This window comes from Excalfactoria chinensis, chromosome 4 (genome assembly GCF_039878825.1).
Source record: "Excalfactoria chinensis isolate bCotChi1 chromosome 4, bCotChi1.hap2, whole genome shotgun sequence".
In the NCBI taxonomy this organism is placed as follows: Eukaryota; Metazoa; Chordata; class Aves; order Galliformes; family Phasianidae; genus Excalfactoria; species Excalfactoria chinensis.
Window position 1 is genome coordinate 49,733,831 of NC_092828.1, and position 24,406 is coordinate 49,758,236.

Below are 24,406 nucleotides of genomic sequence, written 5' to 3' on the forward strand. Positions count from 1 at the left end.
AGGTGGAAATACTGTTAAAGATACCGTATATTTTCACAAAGCAAAAAGTTGTTTGCTCTGATGTTCAATTGAACTAAAACTGAACTCATGAAATAAATTAATATATACATGAACTCTTCCTGTTGTTTTCAATGTAAGTGGAACAGATCTACTGAAAGTAATGTACTCTGAGACACAGTCATGTCCAATATTAACCAAGACAATTAAGAACATCTCATGGTTATTCACTGTGGCATTTTTATAGTGGAGTATTCAGCTGAGAGCTCTATGGATTTACCTGCTTTAAGAGTAGGAGAAAAGGGAGAGCTATGAGACTGCAGGCTCTGTGCCTTGGCACCTAGTATCTCTTTCCTGTACTTCAAATTCTTCAGATCTCTGTCATTTATCATGACTGTCCTTATGGGTGTGACTACTGTGTGAAAGCAGCAACAAGATACTAAGCTAATAGGTAGCCTCAAACATAGCAGGAAAAAAGGCAAAAAACAGAAGGGGAGTGAAGGCTATTAAGAAGGAAAATCAACACTGGCAAATTCCTCCAGAGAAGAAACAGTAGGTGAAATAACACAAAATACAGGTAAAAAGCTCCTTATTTCTGCTTATATGCTCACACACATTTTGGCATTTAACAGGCAGCACTTTCCACAGAGATACTTAGTGTATGGATCCAAAACCATCAATTGAATAACCATTCTCCTAAAAGCAGCACTGTTTCCTCAGCATAAAATCAAGTCACCTGCAAAGCTAGAAAGCAGGCAGTTTTGCAGATACTTTACTACAGTAAAATAAGCCCTGATAGTCCCATCTGCACCTCAAAGCTGCTCAGCAGAACCCTGAGACAAATCTCACCCACCATCAAGCACAGCTGTACTGTACTACACAGCCTAGAAAGCAACCCACTAGGGGAGGGCACTGAGACATTTATCTTGTGGATCAGGAGAAGGTTCAGATCTGCCCTTAAGGTCCTAAGGGTAAACCTCACTCTGTGAAGAGCACCACATACTGCAAACAGTGGGAGGGGAAGAATTTATGTCCACAGGTAGTTTTCCCTACCTTTCTACAGGTAGAAACACGTTCTAAGCTTGTTATGGAAGGAACAGCAGCCACCAATTCTTTTAAAAGCAACAAAAAAGAAGAACTTAAGGCACGCAGAGAGGCACAGCAGAAGAAAGACCCTAAAAACAAGGGACCTACTCACCCTGTTTTCCTTTTCTGGCCCTTTAAACAAGAAAAGTCTCTCAACAGCATGTTCTAGTCTTAAAAGGTAGTGTGTGGGTAGAACTGAGAATTGTGATTTTTGCCCCAAGCTCTCACCACATATAACCCACAGGAGATTACGATTTTCACACATGATTAGAGCTTGCAACAAAAATAATGAATGGCATTTTAGGACTCTGCAGCGAGAAGCAAGTGATCTTTAAATAACACAACTGCAAAGATCACTGTTGGCAAATCCTGTCTCATTTTGGCCAGGAGGAAACTTACCAGATGTACAGAAGTTTACCTGAACGAGGAAATAGAACTAATAGCCTGAAGACAAACCAGACCTGCATCACAAACACTAGAAATCCCTGCTGGTACACAGAACACAAAGCTGATCTCAACCGTAATCTGTCCCGGAAGATGGCTCCAAATGCAGCTCTGGATTTCTCATTCATCAGATAGAAATGACAAGGTTCATCCACTATTTTACTCATGACTTTGAGCAGACAAATATCACAGATGGAGGGAACATACAAAGAAAAGCAGTCACAAGGAAATTTTATTGGTTGACATGTTTGAAAGTAAAATATCTGCTATTTATAGGGATTTATCCTGAAAGTGTTCAGCTGACAAACAGGAAAATATCCATCATAAAAGACAAATGTAGCTAGTCAATGCTTATCTGAGTGAGGAGTAACAGCCGAGTTGCCTCAGGATCTTCAGTGAACGCTGCAAACAGTCTGGCAGAAGACAGGCTTTGGTACAGAGGAAATCCTATGAACTCCACATGAAGAATGGCATTGCCTGACTCTTCTAATTTGCTCAAGTCTGAGGTTCCCACGAGTTAAATTTTAAGGACGCTGCTTGCACTTTCTGTTTGAAGAGATTGGGAGGGGAAAAAAAGGCAGAAGAGAACATGAAGAGACAACTTACAAAAAAACAAAAACAAAACACAAATCTATTAGAATTTACTGTTAGAAAAACTGATGAAATCTAACTTAATGAAGACCTGTCTATATGGCTTATTTAAAGCAAAAACAGAGAAATCCACCACACACCAATTTCACTAACAAGTGCAACCTCCACTACAAGTGGGAGCATTTTTATTGTGTATTTACATACTTCTCTCATAAATACTTCCTCTCACAGAAAACACTGATGTAAAAGTGTATGCCTAAAACCATTTAGTAAGCAATTATATAGTGAACTATGCATTTAAATCATGAAACAATTGAGAATATTTTCACACATAACACTTGCTGAAAACAGAAACCTGAGGAACAGTGCAGATTGTGAAGCAAAGCATGCACTTACAAACAAGCAGCATGAACATCATCAGATTTAGGTCTCTGTGACAGCCCAGTATCTGAAACCGCCATGAGTTTTTCCTTCTTCTGTCTCATTGTGCCTGATGCAGTGTATGCTCTTGAAGAGGCTCCTGTTAACACATACACAAAAAAACCCACAACAGTATGAATGCTTATGCTTGGCATGTCAGAGAGCTCCACACTACATTACTATATTCATTGCCATAATTTCCAGAACAAAACAAAAAATCCCCACAATCATTTTAAGTTGAATACAAACCTAAAACATTGTGAGTCATTTGAAAACAGTCAGAACGATAGTATTAATAGTATTAATAGTAGTAGTATATGCCACCATGCAGTGGTTCTTTGTACATGGATCAGTGGGAATAAGTGACCCACTTCCAAATATTACACACACACACCTGGAGAAACAAAGCTACTGGCAGTAGATTTACACTTCCTAAAAAGAACTTAAACTTCCCCCCCTGCTTAATCCTTTCAGTAAGAAGTACTGGCAAATTGAGAGATATTTACAATGATTTTTAAAACCTTCTTGGCAAAGATTCTGAACAAAACAATTTATTAGAAATTTAGGAAAGCAAATAAACAATTCCAAGGTTTCCATTCTTTTGGTATGTTTAACAAAAATCAGTTTCGTGATCTCTCTGTGATAAACCAATCTAAGGAAGACAGAAAGGAATTTATTTACTTTTCTCATTAATTGTGATTCTGAGTTATGAAAGTGAAACACATGCAAAGAAATGCAAGAATCTGCAATTTCAGAGTACTCACGAGACAGGCCACGCTGCCTGGAAAGAGAACTTTCTTCTCTTGCAGATGGTGAAGTACTTGCGTAGCTCACATAGCGCTGATAGTCCCACAGTTGTTCAGAACGTTTCATTCCAGGTGTTGGTTTCACTGCTGTCAGCCTCTTCAGTAAAGCCTTAATATCAAAGAAAAAAAATTAAGGAAGAATGAACAAGAAACTCCAAAAAGTCAGAGACATCGATTTTAAATGGGAGAAAAAAAATAAACCCACCAATTTGTAGTATTTTTCAACATAAACAACTTTACTGTTAACTAGTACATGCAATCCCAAACAGATAGCAGAGGGGCACTCTGACAGTATGATCTCTTGACAGGGAAGTGTGCATGAAGCAAAGGTGTGTCACTGAATTCTTCCATGCAGGAAAAAATGGCACCTGGGGACATTCACTGATACTTGCTGAACACTTCAGAGACCAAACAGCAGATTAAGCACAGTGAAGGGCTGGGTGGTGCATTTCAGCAACAGTGACAGCACCTTTGCTGATTAAGATTGCTGTTAGTGCAATATGCAGGCTCTTGTTCATTGCTGATGAAAATACAGAGCTAGCGGTGGTGACTTGAAAAAACATACTGTACCTGAGAATAGGCTCTATTAAATAGTTTACTGTGCTCTTGGTATCTTCTATTGTTCCCGTGGAAATAAACAGGTGTTACTTTCAGAGCAACCCTCATAGATGCAGTCCTAGACAATCCCTTTTCATTCAGTGAGGCCCAGGGAAGCCACAAGATCGGATGCCTACACCCCACAGTATCCCTAGAGAGAACTACTGACCTCAATTCTGTGAGACTAAAAAGAAAAGCACAATGTTGGATTTTTTATTTATTTTTACTATGGCCTTTATGAATGTCTCATCCATAACGTACTTTTAACAATCATTTCAACTATGATCTCTTATAGACATTATTTCCACTTCATGAAATCAACTCTGGCAATTATGTACTTACATAATATTTCTAAGGATATACCCATTTTCCTCAAATTTTATTATTACGTTCGATTGAAATTCTTAAACCAATGCATCCCATTTTCCATAATCTTTCTAAGAAAAGAACTTTACAGTCAGACAAATTTGGAAGGGCTCTGCTACATACAACTTCCAATTAACAAGTTCACATTTTTCATATATTTAGCTTCCAAGGCCTGCTTTTTAAAGACTAAATTAGTTATAGCAGAGAATGTATAATTTGAATGGATGACCTGCAAATATTTGACAGTGACAAAATCATTGGTCAGAGTTATAACACACATCTATCAATGAGACAATGCAAACTGCAATTACAGAAATCTCCAGAAGACAAGTGATATCACTATTAATAAGGATTTATTATCTAAATGCTTACTTACATGGTAGACATCAAGAACCCACATGCCATTAAACTGCACTTTATATGAAGTGATCAGCACCCTCCTCTGCCCCCCCATCTACTCCCATGTTTTTTAATTTTTTGTTTTGTTTTGTTTTTATTACTGTTGCCATTTTTTTGTTTGCTTATTTCTGCTTTGTTAAATCAGCATTTTCTTTGTTTTAGAAGAAAAAGTCACAGAAACTGACTTGGGAAACAGCACGTTAATCATGAGATCTTAGTTGCTACTGCCCAGCTGTAATAGGAATGTAAAAAACTACCAAGAGTTTGTACACAGGACTGGAAACCTGCACAGTGTGCAAGAGAGAAAGGACAAGCCATTTTGGCTCAAGCATAATATGTCACAAGCGCCTGCATTGAGTGCCAACCAGTTCACTCCCAAGTGGAAATACCTAAGTAAGCAGAAGTCAAAGGAAGGACTCCAGCTAGAAATAGCTCTTCACTAAAGCCCATTACAAAACGCAAAATGGTAGACTTCTCTAAATGTTACATCCAGCAGTTTAAGTTCACCACCATCTTCTAACAACTACAAACATATGGTTTTGCAAAGAACACTTTTCTATATTATAAATGGAAGCTCTCAAAATAGTCAGCTTTGTCATAAATGGGTAAATAGTACAAGCAACATTCTCTTCCCTGTGAAAGTCATTTCAAGTCTGCACTCCACCCATAATAGCCTCAGAATTTGCATACCTTAATATTGCAATAATTTCAAGCTTGATTCTGAACACATGAATTTGAATACGCCTGCTTAATCCCAGCTTAAATACAATTCTCTGCTTTTACTACTAGGTCTGTATTTTAACAAGCATCCAGACCACATTATTAAATGCAAACTCAGACTACTCCCAGTATGAAAAGATTGTTTTTAGAAGAGGTTATAACTGGACATCATACTATCCCTACCCTCTGCTGAGCACTGTACCAAGGACATGTAACTTACATGCTAGTTGTGGTTGTGAACGCTACAGCTTGAAGCACCGCCTTCTTCATACAGATGCGCACTCATCAACACACTAAAATGTCAGACTTGATCTAATTAGGTTAGTTAAATATTTAATCCAATGCTTACATTATTCTACTAACAAGCCTCCTGTCTCATGCACCAGGGAACTACCTTCTACAAATAACGTTCTTTTTCAATTACCCATTTAAACCTGCTAATTCTTCCACTCTATTCTCCTCAAAAGAGGATTCTGAGAAATGAAACACTGACACTTTCATTATTCTGAACTGCCAAATCTCTGTAGTCTTAATCCTGAACAACAGAAGTAACAGAAATTGTCATTGACCTTAATAAGCAAAGAATCAAATCACACTAAGTAATCCAGGTGCCAAAGACATGTTCCTGATGGGATTTATAGAGAAAACTGAATAACAGACAAATACAGGAATCTATCAGTTGCTCTTAATAGTAGCTGCTCAGAGCAGCTGATTCAAGCTCAATAAGATTGCACATCCATTTAGCAAGTCAACTATTTTCACTGCTGTTTTCTCCTCTGTCATGGAAAGGGATGTAACAACGTCACTGACATTTTCCTAGCTTGGAGAAAAGCCTTTCAAGGTAGAAGATGCTACTTTTTCTTGTTTTACTTAGCTTTTTGAACATATGAAGGATTCAGTTTTCACCACCTTTGAATTGTAGCCAGCTGACTAGCGTGCCTTGACAGCTGTTCAGATTTATTTATATTATGCCTCCTCTAATGTCACTCACATTAGCAAACACACTGTCCCTATGCAGAGCCCAGGTGGGGGAGGGTGAAGCAGATATAACAGTGCATTCAGGGACAGCTTCTTGTTCTTCGCAAGAGGGTTTGTAAGTTCCTTCAACTGCCAGGTACATTTCTTAGCTTTAACTTCACAAACTCTTCACATCAGAAACCTCTTAAAGTTCTTAAGTCTACACAAAAAAGTACTTTTAACTGAAATGCAATGCTGATCTATTGCTGGCATCCACAGAAAGCAAGCAAGCTAGGAGAACACAAAAGATGGAAAGAAAAAACACACCAAATTGAGCAGTGTGCTAAATAACCAAACCAATGTGGTAATTAGGGAGCCTTTACCAGAATTAGCAAAGCAACAGTAAGGAATCTCAGGTCTGGGTAAGGAATCAGTATGAAGAGCCTAAAGTCTCAGAACTATGACTGCAGAGTTACACAATGTATACATTTTACAGCAGTCTATTTTAGCCAGCTGCATCTGCACATCAATCTCATATCTCAGTAGCTTCCCTGACAAAGAAACCATGGAAACAATGTTTTTTTGTTTTTATTTTGTTTTTACTGTATTTCATAATCCCGAGAACCACCTTTGTTTTGTATCAGTCTTAGCATAACGTGACCTACATACTAAGTGGCAACATCTCACAAAACCCTGCACGACTGAGTATTCAAAGAGCATCCAAGCCCAGTGCTAGTATTTCTGACCTCTTAAGAGGATTGTTTCCTACAGTTCTTTCAGAAAGAGACCAGTAAGGCAAAATAACCTCAATATTCTTCCTACAGTCACATAAAGTATGTGACATCTGAGGTGTGGTACTCTCCAATCTGGGAATGGTCCCTGGGGAAGGGATGGAAGGAAGGCAGAAGCAGCACAGAATTCATGAGGAAGGTGTGAGGTACCTGGGCAAAAACCTCAGTGTGCCCATGTCCTCCTAGTCTTGTTTCCATGCCAAGAAGTGGTGTCCTTTGTTTGCAGCATGATGTGAACATCACAGGAACTGCAAGTGAAGCACAAGACTAAAGGATGTGGCCCAAGCTAAATTACATTCTCTGTATGTGGTGACAGCCAGAAACACTCACTCCCTTGCTCCTTCTCACTCTCTGAATATCTCAACCCATCAGCACCCTTGAATCAAGTGGAGATAAATGAACATATTATAGCAGCTGCAAAGTGCTTTCTTTTTCTTCCAAGGAAGCTCAGAGTGGCCAGCAAGACAAAAGCAGTTCAAGGTGCAGGAGAAAGGAAGCAGTTTGGGTGGAGGATCTCTGCTCTGGTAGAGGCCACAATGCCCAGACAAAGTAGGAAGTAAGAGTCCAGCAGAGGGGTCTGGGGAGCCAAGCATACGGTAAGGGAAGCCAGCCCCTAAGCTAATTTTCCAGTGGGTGTGCGAGGCTGACTATACTAGACCTGGGATCAGTTGTATCTGCTGGGACACAGAGTACATTTCAGGAGAGTACAACACAAGGGAATGACACTGACAGTCATGTGCAGTGAGGTGTAACAGCCAGGGTCAAAAAAATTCACAAGGATGCACGGCAAGGCCAAATGCCACAGCAAAGGAGAACACCTTCATTGCTCTTGACCTAAGGTTGGGAACTGCTGCCCCAGACCTGCTAAGATTTTCCACTCAGCTTCCAGCACGAACTCCAAAGGTCACCTGTCCACAAGTAACCTGAATGAACACAAATGAGCTAAGATGCCAGAATACTTAAATCCTAGTTTGAGAAACAAAACAAACATTCAGTGACAACAACAAAAAGCAGATACAAATTACTCACATTTAAGTTCAGATAAAAGGAGGAAGGAATGATGTAGTGACTGCAAATCTGAACTTAGAAGGCCTCTAAATATTTACACTGATATACTATATTGATTGTGCCACACACAAACCATTGAAGTTCAAAATAGTTTTCAGCCTCCAAAGCCTCTGAAGCTCAGCTTTATACATTCACTAGCAGAAACTGGGATAAACACTTGTCAGTATAGAGATCATGCAGACATGGGAAAAGAGTAACCAATCAGTCATGCCTTCCATGGGAGAGTAACAGCTGGCCATACCTTCGGTAAAGGAACAGGTTTGCTCAATCAACAGCGTCCTCTACTGGTAATAGTCACACACACAGGGCTTGCCAGCTCAGTTTAGCCACCCAAAGCAGGCTCCATTTAGGAAAGAGCAGAGGCAAGTATAAAGTTCTGACGCAATTAAAAGACACGTGCCTGCACATGGGGTGGGGCCTATATGCCCGTGCAACCCCTGAGTTGAAAGAGGCAGCAAAGATCATCTAGTTTCAACCCTCTTGTTATGTGCAGGGTCACCAACCACCAGACTAGCCTGCCCAGAGCCACATCCAGCCTGGACTTGAATGCATCCAGGGATAGGGCATCTGCAACCTGCTTGGGCAACCTATTCCAGTGTTGCACCACCCTCTGAGTGATCATCTTCCTCCTCATATCTAACTTAAGTCTCCCCTACCTCTGTTTAAAGCCATTTTCCCCTTGTCTTATCACCATCCACTCTTGTTAAATCCTGTTCCGCCTCCTGTTTGTATGCTCCCTTCAGTACTGAAGGCCACTATGAAGTCTCCCTGGAGCCTTCTCCCAGATTTCCCTTTCTACATTAGTCAGGTACATTTGCATCCTTCTCCATCATTTTACACAGGCATATTGAAAGGCACATCCCTTACCTGATACCTCAGGCCTTACATAATGGGGAAAAAAATCCTATCAAGAAGGAGAAGACTGATTGATAACAATCTTCAGTGTAATCTCAACTCTCAAATTTACAACGGTTGCTGACCTCCAAAAGAAAATGTCAACCAAAGTTCATACCATACATACTTCTAGCTATAGAAGAGCAATAACTTCCTCATCAATGGACAGGGTAGTGAAACTCTGCAATTTCCAGCTCTCTTCACTGTCTCTGAGAAGAATGTCATTCCTACAGCACTAAGAAAGCAGCAGTAAAAAAAGTTCAGTATGTTACAAATGTGATGCTCAAAGTGCACGTACACTTGAACCAGAAAGGAAACAACTGCTCAAAAACCCAAGTACTATTAAATTAAACTTAAGAACTTCACTCATCAATTGCTCTTCAGAAAGCAAAATGCATTGTCTTGAGTTTGTGGGAATTAATAGACCTAATATTAAAATATTAAATATGTTATATTATATATGTTATATTAAAATATTAATATAACAATAAAAACATCAAGACATCCTAACATAAATTCTAAGGGATTATTCTGATGCCAAACATTAGCACTCATGTTGCTGCAGTAAATGCTTAGCAACTACAATATAGTAACTGAAGGATATCACATCTTTGACTACCACCAACCACCACAGCACATGGAGAAATCAACTGCTGGTTTGCACTGAATTTTTGATCTAGATGTTGCAAAGGAAGGCACTCTGGGATAAAATCCTACAATATATCAATCAAAAAGAATTTTGTGACTTTGAATGAATTAATATTAAAGCCACCATCTAATCACAGTGTTATATAATATAGCACATTGCTACTGGGTAGTTCTAAGTCTGATGCAGCACTTCCTCCCAAGAGGCTAAGAAAACACTCTGGTCACAGTCCATGCAGAAGCCAAGTCCTGCTTCCAGCACTTGAATGAAACAAGGCACACCCACAACATACAAAGAAAGCAGTCCTACAAGCTTAAGAAAACTGAAGCCTAAAAACATTTCTCCCCTCCACAATGAGGAATACTGTATCTACAGTACACTGTCATGCCAAATCCTTCTCAGTGTGTGAAGTGTTATGGGAACCCATAATCCCCCATTGCTCACTTGGGAAAAGTTTTAAATGATGTAGAAATCTGAGATGGAAGAACTGAAATGTAATGTATTATCTGATCGTCCTCTTCAGGAAAGAGATTCAACATGGAAGAATTCTATTTAAGTAAAAGGAAACTGCAACCTAACAGAAGAGGAAAAGAATGGTTACATTACTTCCACTAACAACTTCCCTAATACCTTTAGCTATACGTTACTTCCTTTTCAAACACAGCAATGAACAACTAGATATGAAAGTGTCATTCCTCATAATACGATTCAGTCATTAAAAGTCTTATTAAAACCAGTATTACTTGGTGTCAGCTCTGCTAATACTCTCCCAAATGAGCCCAAGCTCCTGTTTTCCACTAATTTAGTTTTTCTGGTTGTCACATATATTCAAATAATGAGAAAAGCAGAACTACAAATATTGAAAGCAATGGATGGATAGTTATGATCCAGAAACAAAAGTGGCATTCACATATACCCTGTTTTAAATGTAATGGGTTGGATGCTGTCATATCAATTGCTTTATATTCTGCAAGCTTATTCCTGAAAGGTAGGTAATAATAATGCACAAAGTAGGGCAGACAGAATTTGACTGCTATACAAAATTTTGACTGGGGAAATGAAAATTACCCTTAAATTGAATAATGCTAAAAAGTAATGCATTCAAAGTACAACGTATTTTCATCTGAAAATAAAGCATAATTAACAACTACATAAACAGCATATTTGTGGAAATTCATTGCAGACTTCGTACAGTGAAACTAAAAGTGCTGCCTAATCAGTTTTTAAGTCTTTAGCAGTGATTTGTTAATAATAAACAGCACAAATTTACCTACCCAAAGCACTCCTCAAAACTCACCAGGTTTTCTTTTTCAATTCTCCGCTGCTCCTTTTGCCTGTTGATGGCACTGTGGTACACCTGAAGAGATGGAGAAGCCGACTTCTTCAGTATGTTGGTTCTGCTTCCTGGAGTCGTACACAGCCGGGCCAGTTCTTGGAGCAGCCTTTGGTTCTCCTGATCAATCCGTCTGACCTCTTCATTTGTGAAAGAATAATTTTTCCTTGTTCCTCTGGCTGGATGAATGATGCCCAGTTTTCGTTGTCGTTTATCCCTTAACTCCAGAGCAGCTTTAAAATCAGAGCAATACTTTACTTCTTCATTGGGGGAAATACTTTCCCTTGTTCTTTCAGCTGGGTGACCTACAGTTAGTTTTTTCAGTTCTTCATTCTCCAACTGTAGAACAGCTTTAAAATGGCAGAGATAAAAGTATATATATTTTTAAAAAGAATGCAAATGCTGTATTTTGTTACAACTTATATACAGACATGAAAAATCAAAGTATCTTTTCCCTCCTGCCAACTGAACTTCAAATTCATGTATTTTGCAATTTTTCAGGACTGAACGTTTTCCTCAAAACCTTCATATTACACAAGATTCGCTGCAAAAATCAAGTCCAAGGTTGGCCAGATACTTCCTTCTCACTAGGCAACTCCTCCTCATTTACAGACAGTATTTTAGAGGAGCTGAATGGACACAATGAGCAACCAAACTCACTGCAATAGGATCAGCAACATACACATGTTCTACAAGGAACCGAGTCAGATGTATTAGTTACTTGCAATAAAGATGTCAACCAGCTTACTGTGCATGATCATTTCTTCTAAATGGTCAGTACTCCTAATACCCCTTTCAAAGTGATGACCTCAGTCTCTACCTTCACCACCATGCATCAACAATAAGCACACACAATTCTATCCTCAGATATTCATTTGAGTTGCAACAGCCATCAACAGTGGCATTTATCTATACTTGCTAATTGGGTTACTGGTACGAAGCACTAAAGTAACACTGCATGCAACCATTATCACCATTGTGGTTATCATTTGTGCCACCAATACAAGCATAAGTCAAGTCTTACAGGCAGTAGCAAACAGCTTTAGAAAGCCAAGACTAGAAATAATTTACAAAGCCAGGAATCATCCTATCACTTAATATTTACAGGTTTGCACATGAAAAGTGACTTATTCTTGGCTCCGATTATATTTAAGATATGTCTCACCTCAAGGACAGGACAGAAATTGTTTTAGATAGAAAAACAACACTGGGAAAGCATGACTCAGTGATACAAAATGCATTTCCTGAAGTGATTTTGCTTATTTACTCCTGAAGCAGTGCTGCAATTCCTGCACCAGCATGATGCAAAGAGAAATTAAGTTTAATGGATAGAGAGACTATTTGTGACTAAGAAACAGTTGGAGGATGGAAATTTAGGACAGTGAAAACACTGAAATATTAAAACCTCCAGTCCTGGTTTGAGATAGAAAAATAAAATACAAGGAATGCGCAGTCAAAAATATACAAAAAGCAGACTCACACATTCACAACATTAAGTATTAACTGGAAAACCTCTCTCGGCCAGAGCTGCTTACGCTTAATTGTAGCTGAGCTCCAGCAAAACTACTGACCTATCCCTATGCCTTTGCTTTCTTCAAGAGCTTTGCTGTTCTATGATTACAAAGTTGAGCCACAGGAATAAGTCTATGCCACAGGAATGGTGGTAGCAGGCCAGATCAAACAGGTATTTGGAGCCAAGAGATGGGGCAGGAAACCTTACTCAAAGCGCTACCTGCATCACTCCAATATCACAGTGCCTCCAAAAGGTATCCCTTGCTTTTACCCATAAGAGTACCATGCAACCAAAGCAGAAGCTTTGAGCAAAGCAAGAGAAAAGGAAATGGATGCACAGCAGTATTTCCTCAGCAAAACATCTCCATGTCAGCAATTTTACAGTAAGGAACTTCTTGAGGCAGTCATTAATAGCTTACAAGACTGAAAATGATGAGCATGCCTTTAATTTAAAAGGAGACAAAAAACCCATTACTGAAATATCTCAACGATTACACTCCAGAACTGATTCAAGCATGTACTGTCGCTTTTAAAGAAGAAGCTGGAATTCAAAATTCATGTAGTTCATGAATTCTGGAATCCATTCAGAAATTAGTGACGTAGCCCCATCAGCATGCAGGCTAACACATGCAAAAACTACTCTTAGGCAACTGTAACCACAAGGCCATTCACATTAGCAAATGTTGATTAGTTTGTCAAGGGAAGATGCAAATCACTTGAAATCCAAAAGAATGCAAAACAGCTCACATCAAATGTGCCAACCAACAGGTAAGGCATAATATCTCTTGATAAGCACTTGTACAATTTAGCAGGTTATTCTCAAGAACAAACTAGTGCTCCTATCAGAGCCATTTAGGAGACAAACCTGAGATAAGAATCGCACCTGGATAAACCTATAAGGGATAAACAGAAACATATGGAAAATAACTAGTAGCACACTTCACAGGGTAACATCAAGCCACCATATACTTAGGAAAAAAGGAATCAAATATATCCTCATGAGAGCACGTAAAACTAGCACTGCAGAACACAGCTGGAAAAAATATAACTTGTAATAATTTTGGACAGTTGTACATTTCACATGGAGCCACATTATATAATAATAGCATGAAGCTGTAAGACACAGTATCATCTTTTGCCTTATATCCATTGCATCTCATGAGTTGATGAGGACCACACATCATACACAAGTGGAAGGCAGGCTATGGCAAAGAGGAGTTGCTCAATTATTTAGCTGAAGCCCTGACCTGGCTTTGTGCCCCTAACACTACTGGTTACACATTCTCTTGCATTTATGCCTCTAAATAACAACCAATGAAAATTCCAAAGAGCGGTGGTATCATATGCCACAACTCAAAAGAAACGAAGGAAAATCAACTGCTACAACCATCACAAAATCTCTGCTGTGAAGTTGCTTGATGACATCTGAGCAGATGACTGCTAAAACCCAATAATTAAACTCTCAATAAGTGGCTGAGTTACAGAAGACTAACATTTCCTACCTGAATTTCAGACACGTACAACAGCAAGTTCTCCTCAAGAGGACAGGGCACTGAAATTAATCTAAGTCTATAGTTCCTCTCTACTTCCTTCAGTTCCTCAACAGATCTTTGTATTACTAAGCTCGTGAGGAAGAAAAGCAGCAGAATGCCTACTATCTAACTTCCTGAGAGAGAATCATGAGCATTACAGGGCAAGTGTTTGTTCCTAACAAAACAAGGATATCCATAAAGCCACTGCTTCTTGAACTATGATCAAGTAAGCCAAAGTAGCAACCTACGAAAGTAGCCAAAAAAGGTGTGTAAGACTTGCCAAAGTAGTAGCGACATTGTTTCTGTGGTCAGCCAAAATCACTATCATCACTTCCAGCAGCAGCACATAAGCTGCGTCAGCAAGGAGGCTTCCAATGCTGTAACTCCTAATCCACAGCAATAGCTTATTCCCAAGGCTGCCTAGCTGAAAACCTGTCTAAGCTGCACCACTATGAAACACTGCTTACACTGCCAAACATTCCTTTTTCCTCCATACTTACTGTGACATAAAAATCATACAGTAACAGGTATACACTCCCAACTTCATGGCAATAAAAACACTTTCACAGTAAAGGTGGTTAAGTGCCTAAGCAAAGTCTACACACGCCAACAGAAGCACAGACAATTCATCAGCAGTAAATAAACAAAAAAAAAGTCATGATCCCACACAAAGTAGTAAACACATTTACTCTAAACGCTCTGAAGTACTTCAGGTACACCTACTTCAAAGTTATCTGAACAATTTAGAATCAAGCAGCCCAGGTTACAAGGGATCCTAAAAATGCATAGGGTCATAGAATCATAGCTTGGGTTGCAAGGGACCTCATGGATCAAGTTTCACCCCTCGTCCCAGGGGGAGTCCAACCATTTTGTTGCTAATTAATCCCAGCACCTAAATATTTTAATTATTTGACTGTTTTCACAGTGGCCAGTGACAACATGAGGCAATAGTGACATTTCAAGTTATTTACAGTTGTGAAGAGTTTGTAATTTGTCCTCTCCCTTAAGTCTTGGAACAGTTCATCTGTACTTTCATACTCTACCAATGAATAATGCGATTTAAACAGACCCCTACTTGCACTTAATTGTTCTGAACCATAATAATTTGTGGGAGAGAAGTAAACAAGCAGTAGCATTTGCATAAAGCATGGGATTCTACCTCCCAGGATTGCTAGGAAAGCTGGTTTCCATGGGGACACACCTGAATCCCTTCTAAGGGATGAATGAGCTGTTTACTGCTTTCAATTTGTGAGTATTTAAATGACCTTGAAGACTAAAACCAGCCAAACTTTACATAAAATGCAAATGATAATTATCAAGTCAAATGCATTAGGACAGGATGATACAGCTGTCTTAGTGGCACTGAGGCTAAACTTAAGCCACACAAATTTCACTCTTGCAGTCCCAGAAGGAAAATGCATTAAGTTGTTTTAGTGCTTAAAGCTGCTATTTCTTTCATAACATCATAAGGAAGATAAAAAGATATTGTACAGCTGCAATTTTTTCCAAAGTCACACACTTGTAATTCTGCATAGACTGGATGGCTTTACAATCATTAACATCTTCAGCAGGTTTTCAAGCTCTAAATATAAGAAGCCAGTATTTGCTTTTCTACCCTAATGTAAGTAATTAGGTGTGTGTATACATGCATACTATTTTATACTCACAGTTCAAATTAAGAACATACAAAAACTCAGTGAGAAAGCTATTTATGTTTAGCCCAGCCATAACGTTTAAGGGTTGATGTATATATTTAAGTACTTCAGATATTGTTTAACACATTGTATAAATGCATAAGCTCAGCATGAATGAGCACATGGGAAAGACATCCCTAAGAAGATAAAAATCTCAGTTATTGAGCAATTATTTTATTTGCATAATTGACAAATTATAGTTAAAAAGTTAAAGAAGCTTCAACTGAACTGCTAGTTCATTTTCTACAGCACCTTTAGTCAGAAAGATGGGGATTTTGTGATACTGTGATACTGTAATTTTATTTTCATAGTAACAATACTGACATGACACTGGTTTTCACCAAGTGATTTTCTATGCTTTTTTTATTTTTATGATAGAAAATCTGAGGCAGAGAAAAGGCCAAAAAGGTTTATCAGAGAGCATACAGATCAGGGAGAGAATGAAGCAGTTCAAGTCCTCAGACCAATGGCCTACTTAACCCATCACACCACTTCCTCAGGTTAATAATAGCTAATACCATGGATTTACAGACTAATTATCACAGACACTCCTGTGAAATAAGCAGGTATCAGCCTCATCTTACAGAGAAGAAAACAAACTACTAAATTCTTTCGTACTCTGAATAGCCTGAGCAATGCCAATCCCACTCTTATCAGACTCACACTCAACATAAATTCAGATAAGGTGATACATTTTTGGCATACCATTGAATTCTGAACCATGGAAACCAAAAGGCTTGTCTAAAACCAGGGAATAAGTCCTTAGCATAATAGAACAAAAAATGGAGGGGTACTTAGTTCCCCTTTTTTGCCTAACCCAACTCATCAACTGCATAACCCCAAGTCCCTATAATAACACAGGACATTGGATCAAGACATAGAATCTAACAAAACAATAACGAAAATCTCCAAATTTCTGTTCCTATCTTTCTAACATAGAGCTTCCAGTAAACAATTCCAGCAACGAGTTCTTGCTAATTTTTACATTGTCATATTTTATTCCTTCCTGCTTTGTTCAGGCTGCACAGAAGCCAAAAAAAAAAAAGAAGATGAATAGAATTGTTACTGTTTCTGAAAGAAAAGCCATGAAAAGCTATTCCAGCACATTTTTAATTAAGCTACTTTTGTAAAATGCCTCCAATGAATTATATTTCACATTTGATGAACTATTTCTCTGCTTCTGACTGCTGCTCTAAAGCTATTTGGACATCAAACACCTTTAACAGATTACTACCCTTCCTTTGTTCTTAGAAGTCTTTTCTAGTGCAAGAGGTTCAGGTCTTCCAAGTGTTCATGTTACCAATGCATAGAGTTCTATGAAATAAATTGCCACACACCCCCTAGACACAATGCAGTAATAGACCACGCAGAAATCTTGCAAATCTTGGGGACCTTGGGAAATGAGACTTGCATAATGCTAGAAATGCTTAGACCTAGCTGTAATTTGACAAAAAACAAACAAACAAAAAACAACAGAAAAAAAACAAAACTAAATGTTTTATCAGTATAGACTACTGAATTTTATACTTTAAATAATCATCAGGATTTCTTGGTTTTAAATACTGATTCATGGATACAAAACTGGGCTTATTGTTTCAAGTGACAACAGTATACCTATGTCTCTTCAGTTCTAATGAAGATCTCACGCAGATAGTCAGGAGAAGGAAGAGGGGGAAAGTGAATCCTATTTGTCAAGAAAATACCTGGAAATAATAATCAGGAATAAGATCAACTCCTTCCTTCCCAGACTAGTTACTTTCCACCATCAATAAACCTGCCCCATTTAAAGTCCAAACTACCTAAACTAATTAACCTATTTCATGCTTGCCAAGGTAGCAAGGCATCTGGGAGTAACATCTTAATCAAGAACATTAACTGCCACATGATATGAATTACAGAATTGCAGGGGTTGGAAGGACCTTCAGAGATAATCCATCTGCTAATGCTGGTTCCCTACAGCAGGCTGCACAGGTAGGCATCCAGATAGGTCTTGGATATCTCAAGGAAGACACCGCAATCTCTGTGAGCAGCCTGTTTCAGTACTCCATCACTCTTGTTGCAAAGAAATTCTTCCACATAACATCCCATCTTCTCATTTTTGGTCATTGCTCCTTGTCCTATTACTACACACCACAGACAAGAGTCTGGCTTCATCCAATTGCCTCCTGCACTTTAGCTATTTATAAACACGGATCAGATCCCCTCTCAGTCTTCTCTGCAGAATCACAGAACTCTACCACTCATTACTCAGTCTTCATTATTGTTATTTAGAACTGGTTTACGTTCCAGAAAAAAACCTCCCCTCCTCCAAAAAGCAATTCAAGTCATTCTCTGAGAATACTTACTTTAAACCAATAATAACCATCTATTTAAGGGATGTGAGGAATCCTTCTACAATCACCGGTTGTTAAATAGCTTCTTCATATCAGGGAATAAAGAAAGATGCAGGACACAATAACTTTAATTGCCTAGCAACATGATGCTTTGGCAAGTAGTTGGAGCCTTTCCTACCAGGAAGGAGTTATTGTAACACAAGGACTGTCAAATGTTAAGAAATATTTAGACCAGAATCTTCACGGTTAGCTTTATTTTTCTTAGAAGAACCTCCATGCAAGTAAAAACTTGACTTCTATTCCCAGGAAAGTTAAATGATGCACAACATATTTTGAAGTCCTCCTTACTATAGGCTCAGTGTAGCAAGGCATAAAGAAACAACATATAGCTGTAATCATACCAGCTCTAACACACTAGAACAAACTAGGGTCAAAATGCATTATCTAGCTCAAAAAAAAATCCCTAATATTCTCTTCCATTAAGTGCATTTCTATACTGTTCTCAAAAACATAAAAACACTACACATTTTTAAAATAAATACATCCAAAAGTTACCTTTCAAATGCTGATTCAGATCCACACCATCATGTAAGTCATTGCTGCTGAAATCAGACTTGGATTCTAAATGAAAAAGAGAAAATAAAAATACATAAATATATGTGCAAAACTGTATTTTGAAGCCTTAAAGTATTCAAGCATTTCATAGCACTGAAATTCTTCTAAATACACATGTAGTTCTTGTCTCACATTATCTTTTTACTTTCAAATATTAACATTTGAAGCTGCAAATTCAAAAGACTGGGTGGAACTGTTGTCTGGAGTTGACAGGGATGCTATAGTAGTACCTGTATTTTCAGATTCCTCCACATGGTCTCCAAGCTTCATTTTTCCTTCTGGTAATTTTGTGTGATGATGTGCTGATGCACATTTTTGTTTTGGAGATGGAAGAATCACGCTACAAGCATTTCTCTTGGAGGAAGAATGCAATGAGTCTGATAAAGAGCTATCAGAATCTGTATCTGAGCTTGAGGATGAGGAAGAGGAACTGGTAGTACTGTATGTCCTGCTAGCCCCTCCTACACTGTAGGACTGTTTAGCTGACTCTGGTCTAATCTTCTGTTTATTTAATCTTCTGTCATCATCACTACTATCTTCTTCATCTGTATAATAATTTATTTCAGGGCTCCCAGGAGGAACATTTTCCTGCATTCTCCTGCTTGCTGCAGATGTTTCTCCAGATGTACCTGCATTCTCACAAACTGGAGGAAGTGAAAAAGATGAAGCATCCCCAGGACTGTCTGTGCTATCTTCTAGGAAAGGACTCTTCTGCAAATTTTCCTGCTTCTCTTCATTTTCTTCCTCACAACAGTCTGCATCCTTTGAACTAGCAATCAAGTCAGGGTCTGAAAGAACTACCTTTGTACTTCCTTTCTCTATATATTCACCCGTTTCTTCAGTTTTCTTCTCCTCTCCAAAGTCACTTTCATAGAAAGTGTGATCCACTTCATCATCTGACGTATCTTCAAATTGGTCCATGCTGAAGGGCTTCCTGCAACCACCAGAAAAGGTTTCCAAAAGTCAGCATAACAACAAATGCAAGTATACTTTTAATGTGATAGTTTTATTCCTTATTCTTTTAGCTCTAGTAATTTGTAATTCTTACATTATTATGTTACATAACAAGGAAAAACCCCATAGTTGAATTTTATAGCAAGTAAAAGTACATAGTGACATACTTCTTGCAGAAACACATGGTGTTGCTCCCATGTCAGTTACACACGGTAGAAGGAAGATGAGTTTCCACTTCTTACTGGAAGATACATAAAAAAAACTATGCAAGGAAGGAGAACCAGAATATCTTAAGAGATCCACGGTCTCTTTAAAATAAAAGTCAATTTGTTGTCAAAGCAAACAAGGGTGAAAAAGGAATTTCTAAGCTCACTTTGAGCCTATAAGACTATTCCCAAGAAAGCTTCTATCCAAATTACTTCAAAATACAAGAATTACAAAGGTCAGTGTCACTCAGTTATCTTGACACTTCTCAAATACTTCTCTGCTTCAGGGACTTGCAATACACAATTCCAAATAGTAAAAAAAAAAAGTAAGAAATAAGGTTAACCTTAAAAGCAGGAAGTGTGGAATCTCCTGTAGTTTTAAGATTCATTAAGCCAAAAAAAACAACAAAAAGCTAAATTTAGTTAGATGTACTATACAGCTGAAAACATGTTTTTTATTTAAAGAAGAAAGCAGATGTTAACTTAAACAGCATAAGAGTAACTTCTTAATAATAAAGCATTTTGGTACTCCGAACTTGAAATATTACATGGAATTCCGCAATATTTCATATACACAACTTCCTGTGATCCCTGCCTTCAATTAAGCTTATATAGCCTTCAATGTCCAACTGTCATATGAATTCCTGGATGTGCCCTTATAATAGTTTCTGAAAAGGATAATATGCTTTAATACATCCAAATATACACAACATAAATAAGAGTAAACAGCAGTATTTAATTATGACTGATGGCTAAATGTGGCATGCTTCATTTGTCGCAAGTCAAGCACATATATCTGATCTATTGTTAACACTGTTACACATATGAGAGTGAAAAGGAATAGGGCACAACCAGGTTTGCAGGTGGAAATACAGTTGAAATAAAACTTCTTGTTGAATAACTTATTTTTTGTCTCCCTACTGCTGCCCAGTTCAACAACAGTATCTCAGTCATAAAGCTATTAAGTATCTGTACCAAGGCGCACTAGATGTTTTTTAGCTGAACACAATCTCCTAAATGAGGAAGGGATTTAAATCAAGATAGTGGATGGGGGGCAGAGGGCTCACACACTCCTCACCATCAGCACCAACAGAGGAGCACACGTCTCTCCATTCCACATGACTACAAACAGCTCAATCACCAGTTTTCCACTGAGACTGAGCCAGAGCTGATTAACAGCCAACAACCACTACTACCAGAATAAATGCAATTTAAAAGTGATAACGTGCCTACAGGGCAGCAGTTACAACAGCAATCAGTTCATCATGAAATGCTCCTTCTACTTTCCTGGCACAGCCCATAACTATTTCAGCCTTCTTAATATAAAACAGATGTGCTACCACTGGTCAACTTCTCTCATTCACACTCTTGATCATTCAAACTAAACTCCAATTTTGCAGTTTCCATTAAAAGCAAACAAGAGGAAGCAGATTAAGAGGTGGTATTTTCTGTTCCTTTGCCTGTCACACAGCTAGAATATATCTAAGGGAGACCATTTTCTTGCTATTTAGAGCAACACTGCCAATGAAAGCACGTGACCACCACAGAGACATAAAGGTCTCTGCCCTGCAGTCATCTAAGTTAATGTACAAGCAATAAAATAAAAGACCAACAGATAGTAACTCCTGTGCTATGGAAAGCCAAAATACAAAACCACTAAACAAAGAACAGCTTACATAGGTATCACAGTGTTTAAGTATACATGCCTACTCCTTGCCTTAGAATATGTGTAAAGGTCAAGTTAGGTACAGTCCCTAAAAATTATGACTCTAACATCAGCTGAGATTATTGGATGGCAAATGCCTTCACCAAGAAAGACAGGACTTCTTTTAGACTGCTACCATCCTGGTTGAACATGAGACCAAGAATGAAAAGTGCTGAAAGGCAGCTTGGGTGGAAACACTGTCATACATACACATCTGTTATCATAGTCTTCCTAGCACCACTGAATTTGAGGCAATATCTAGATTCATTTAGAAGCTGGTTCAGTTTGATTCACTTGCATTTCAGGTGTGTTACCCTGTCATACAGCTTCTGATCAAATAGTCTTGTAGCTGTTTCTGTCACCTGTGCCACCATAGGCCACATGCCATCCAACCTGCAATGCTGGAAGCATCCTTGAAGAAGGCAACAATACATATTGCTGTGTCAAGCCTTAAAAGGGACCAGTCAGCTTCCCTTTCCAAGCCCCAGTGTGCAGTTCTGATAGCCCTCTGAAAGCACAGAAACCTTATGCAGGCATATAGGGACCTCCAAATGCCCTTTTAAGCAGAGGCAAATACAAAACCAAACCAAAAACCCCAATAGGTCACTAAGAGGCCCCTTAAATAAATAAATAAATAAAAAAGTAAGAGAATGTCCCTGAATTCCTCACTGTCTTCTTTCTTGTTCTCTCCATTTCACAGTATTACAAGCAGCATCTAGGAGTGGAGGGGATGTTGAAGCATTCCAAACCTTACTAAAGCTTTAGAGACTGATTATTTTACCAAACCTTTCTTAAGCTAACATTTAGTTATTAACTTCCTAGCAGTACCGACATCACTTCAGCCCTCAAACAGATTCTATGAAGCATTTCACTGATTTCTTCCTCTTGATAACTTCTGTGATCAGTCACTACCAAACAGGCTCTTAACCAGGAGAAATATACTTCCTGCAGACACTAAGCTTCAAATATAACACTTACAAGCATTCAAGCAAACACTTAGCATGCCTTATATGGTTCACAGCAGGAAGGGACAAACACATACATTCACACACCATAACAAAACCAGCATCAGAAGAAGCATACTCAACAGGGACCACCTTCAGCAAGGCTTAATTCCCACCAGCTCCAAGAAGACTCCAGCGCCTCAGCCCCGGCAGAAGCCCTGCAGACACCCCGTATGCATCCCTCAGGCAGCAACCCAAGCAGCGAAGACAACGAAACCCCGAATAAAAACATTAATGAGCACGTTTCCCGCCTCGACAGAGCTGGCACCGACAAGCAGACGGAAGAGCAGCTTACCACCCCCCACCGCCTCCAACAGGCCCGCAGCCCCTTCCCAGCTACCTTCTAGAGGGGAGGCACCACCACCAGGCCGACAACCCAGCTGCGTTCTGGGAACGGCGCCGCGGCCACAGCAACGGCTCGCCCCTACGTCACCGCCGCGTCACGCCAGCAGGCGGCTCCTCTGGTTGCTTGATGGGGACGGGCGGGGTGGGCCTTCCCGCCCCTCTTTTCCCGCCCACCCCGAGCCTCCTGTTGGGCTTCTCGTCTCCGTGTCTGTTCTTGGCTTCTCCTCAAGGGAACTCTGAGTGCAGTTGTGGAGTTTCCCCGTCCTGAAGTGACAGTATCCTGCGCTAAGGTGAGGGTAACCAGGCTGAAGTAACGGAGCCTTAGGGTGAGGTGAGGGGACCCTATGAGTCTCAGCTTGAGGTGGTGGGGGGGTCCTAGTTGAGGTGCTGGTGCACTAAATTGGAGCGATGATGTGGTACCTTGTATTAAATAAGGTATGTTCCATAGAATCATTAATGTTAGAAAAGATATGTGAAGGTCACCTAGTCCAACCATCCACCTGCTACCAGTATTGCACACTAATCCATGTCCCCCAGTGCTACAACTATACATTTCTTAGACATATCCAGGGGCAATGATTCTACCACTTTCCTGGGCAGCCTGTTCCCATGCCTTACCATTCTTTTGGAGGATAAACATTTCCTAACATCCAACTTGAATATCCCTTGGCGCAACTTGACTTTATGGCTAGCACTGTTACCTGGGAGAAGAGGCTGCCCTCCTTCTCCACCTCACTTCAACCTCCTTTCAGGTAGCTCTGGAGGGCAATAAGGTCTCTCCTGAGCCTCCACCAGACTAAACAATCCCAGCTCCCTCAGCCCCCCCCATAAGGCTTGTGCTCCAGACCTTGGACACACTCCAGAGCCTCGAAGTCTTGAGAAAAGATCCAGCACCTTTTTCTACTAGAATTCTTTCCTTCATTGGCTTAAGTGAAGGTGGGATGTAACCTGAAATACTATAAATTGTATCCCAGGATGGAAAGGCAGAAAATCTTATTAAAAACTAAAAGAAAAGTAATCAAAGCTCCCTCTAGCTGCATACATATACACCTGAGTTAATTTAGGTCTATCTGATTCAGGGTATGATGTGTGAAGCCTAACTAAAATTGGTGGGATTACTCATTCAGACAAGAACGGCTTTTGTGCGTAAGCACTGCAGGACTAAAACTCCACCATAGGTAGGTTTATTTTTTATCTTCCTCTCCAATTCTGAAAATTAATACTTTAATTAGAATAAACTCTCTTTACACAGAGCTAACAACATTATGTGCTCTGCTTCAGGTTAACTTACAACCTCAGTTCCTTTTAGTAGTTCTGACAGTGGCCTGGGCTGTTTTCTGAGTGTATTTGTGGCAGAAGGCCTCTGCATGCTCTGTCTTGTTGCTTGTGTG

The 24,406-nt window shown here is 39.3% G+C and overlaps 1 protein-coding gene across 3 annotated transcripts; it reads right to left on the reverse strand.

Moving 5' to 3' along the window:
- Nucleotides 1–102: 102 nt before the first annotated feature.
- CFAP97 (cilia and flagella associated protein 97) lies at nt 103–23,149 on the reverse strand. 3 transcript variants are annotated; one of them, XM_072335648.1, is made up of 7 exons: nt 23,011–23,149; nt 19,032–19,735; nt 18,742–18,807; nt 11,080–11,465; nt 3,303–3,453; nt 2,515–2,638; nt 103–2,073 (listed from the first exon to the last, which is right to left on the reverse strand). In XM_072335648.1, the coding sequence occupies exons 2-7, from the start codon at nt 19,720–19,722 to the stop codon at nt 2,052–2,054; spliced, it is 1,440 nt and encodes a 479-aa protein (XP_072191749.1). In that variant the 5' UTR covers nt 19,723–19,735; nt 23,011–23,149; the 3' UTR covers nt 103–2,051. The 3 variants fall into 3 exon arrangements, with proteins under 3 accessions (XP_072191749.1, XP_072191750.1, XP_072191748.1); XM_072335649.1 differs by having other exon boundaries at nt 22,966–23,116; XM_072335647.1 differs by lacking the exon at nt 23,011–23,149 and adding an exon at nt 19,923–19,996.
- Nucleotides 23,150–24,406: the final 1,257 nt, after the last annotated feature.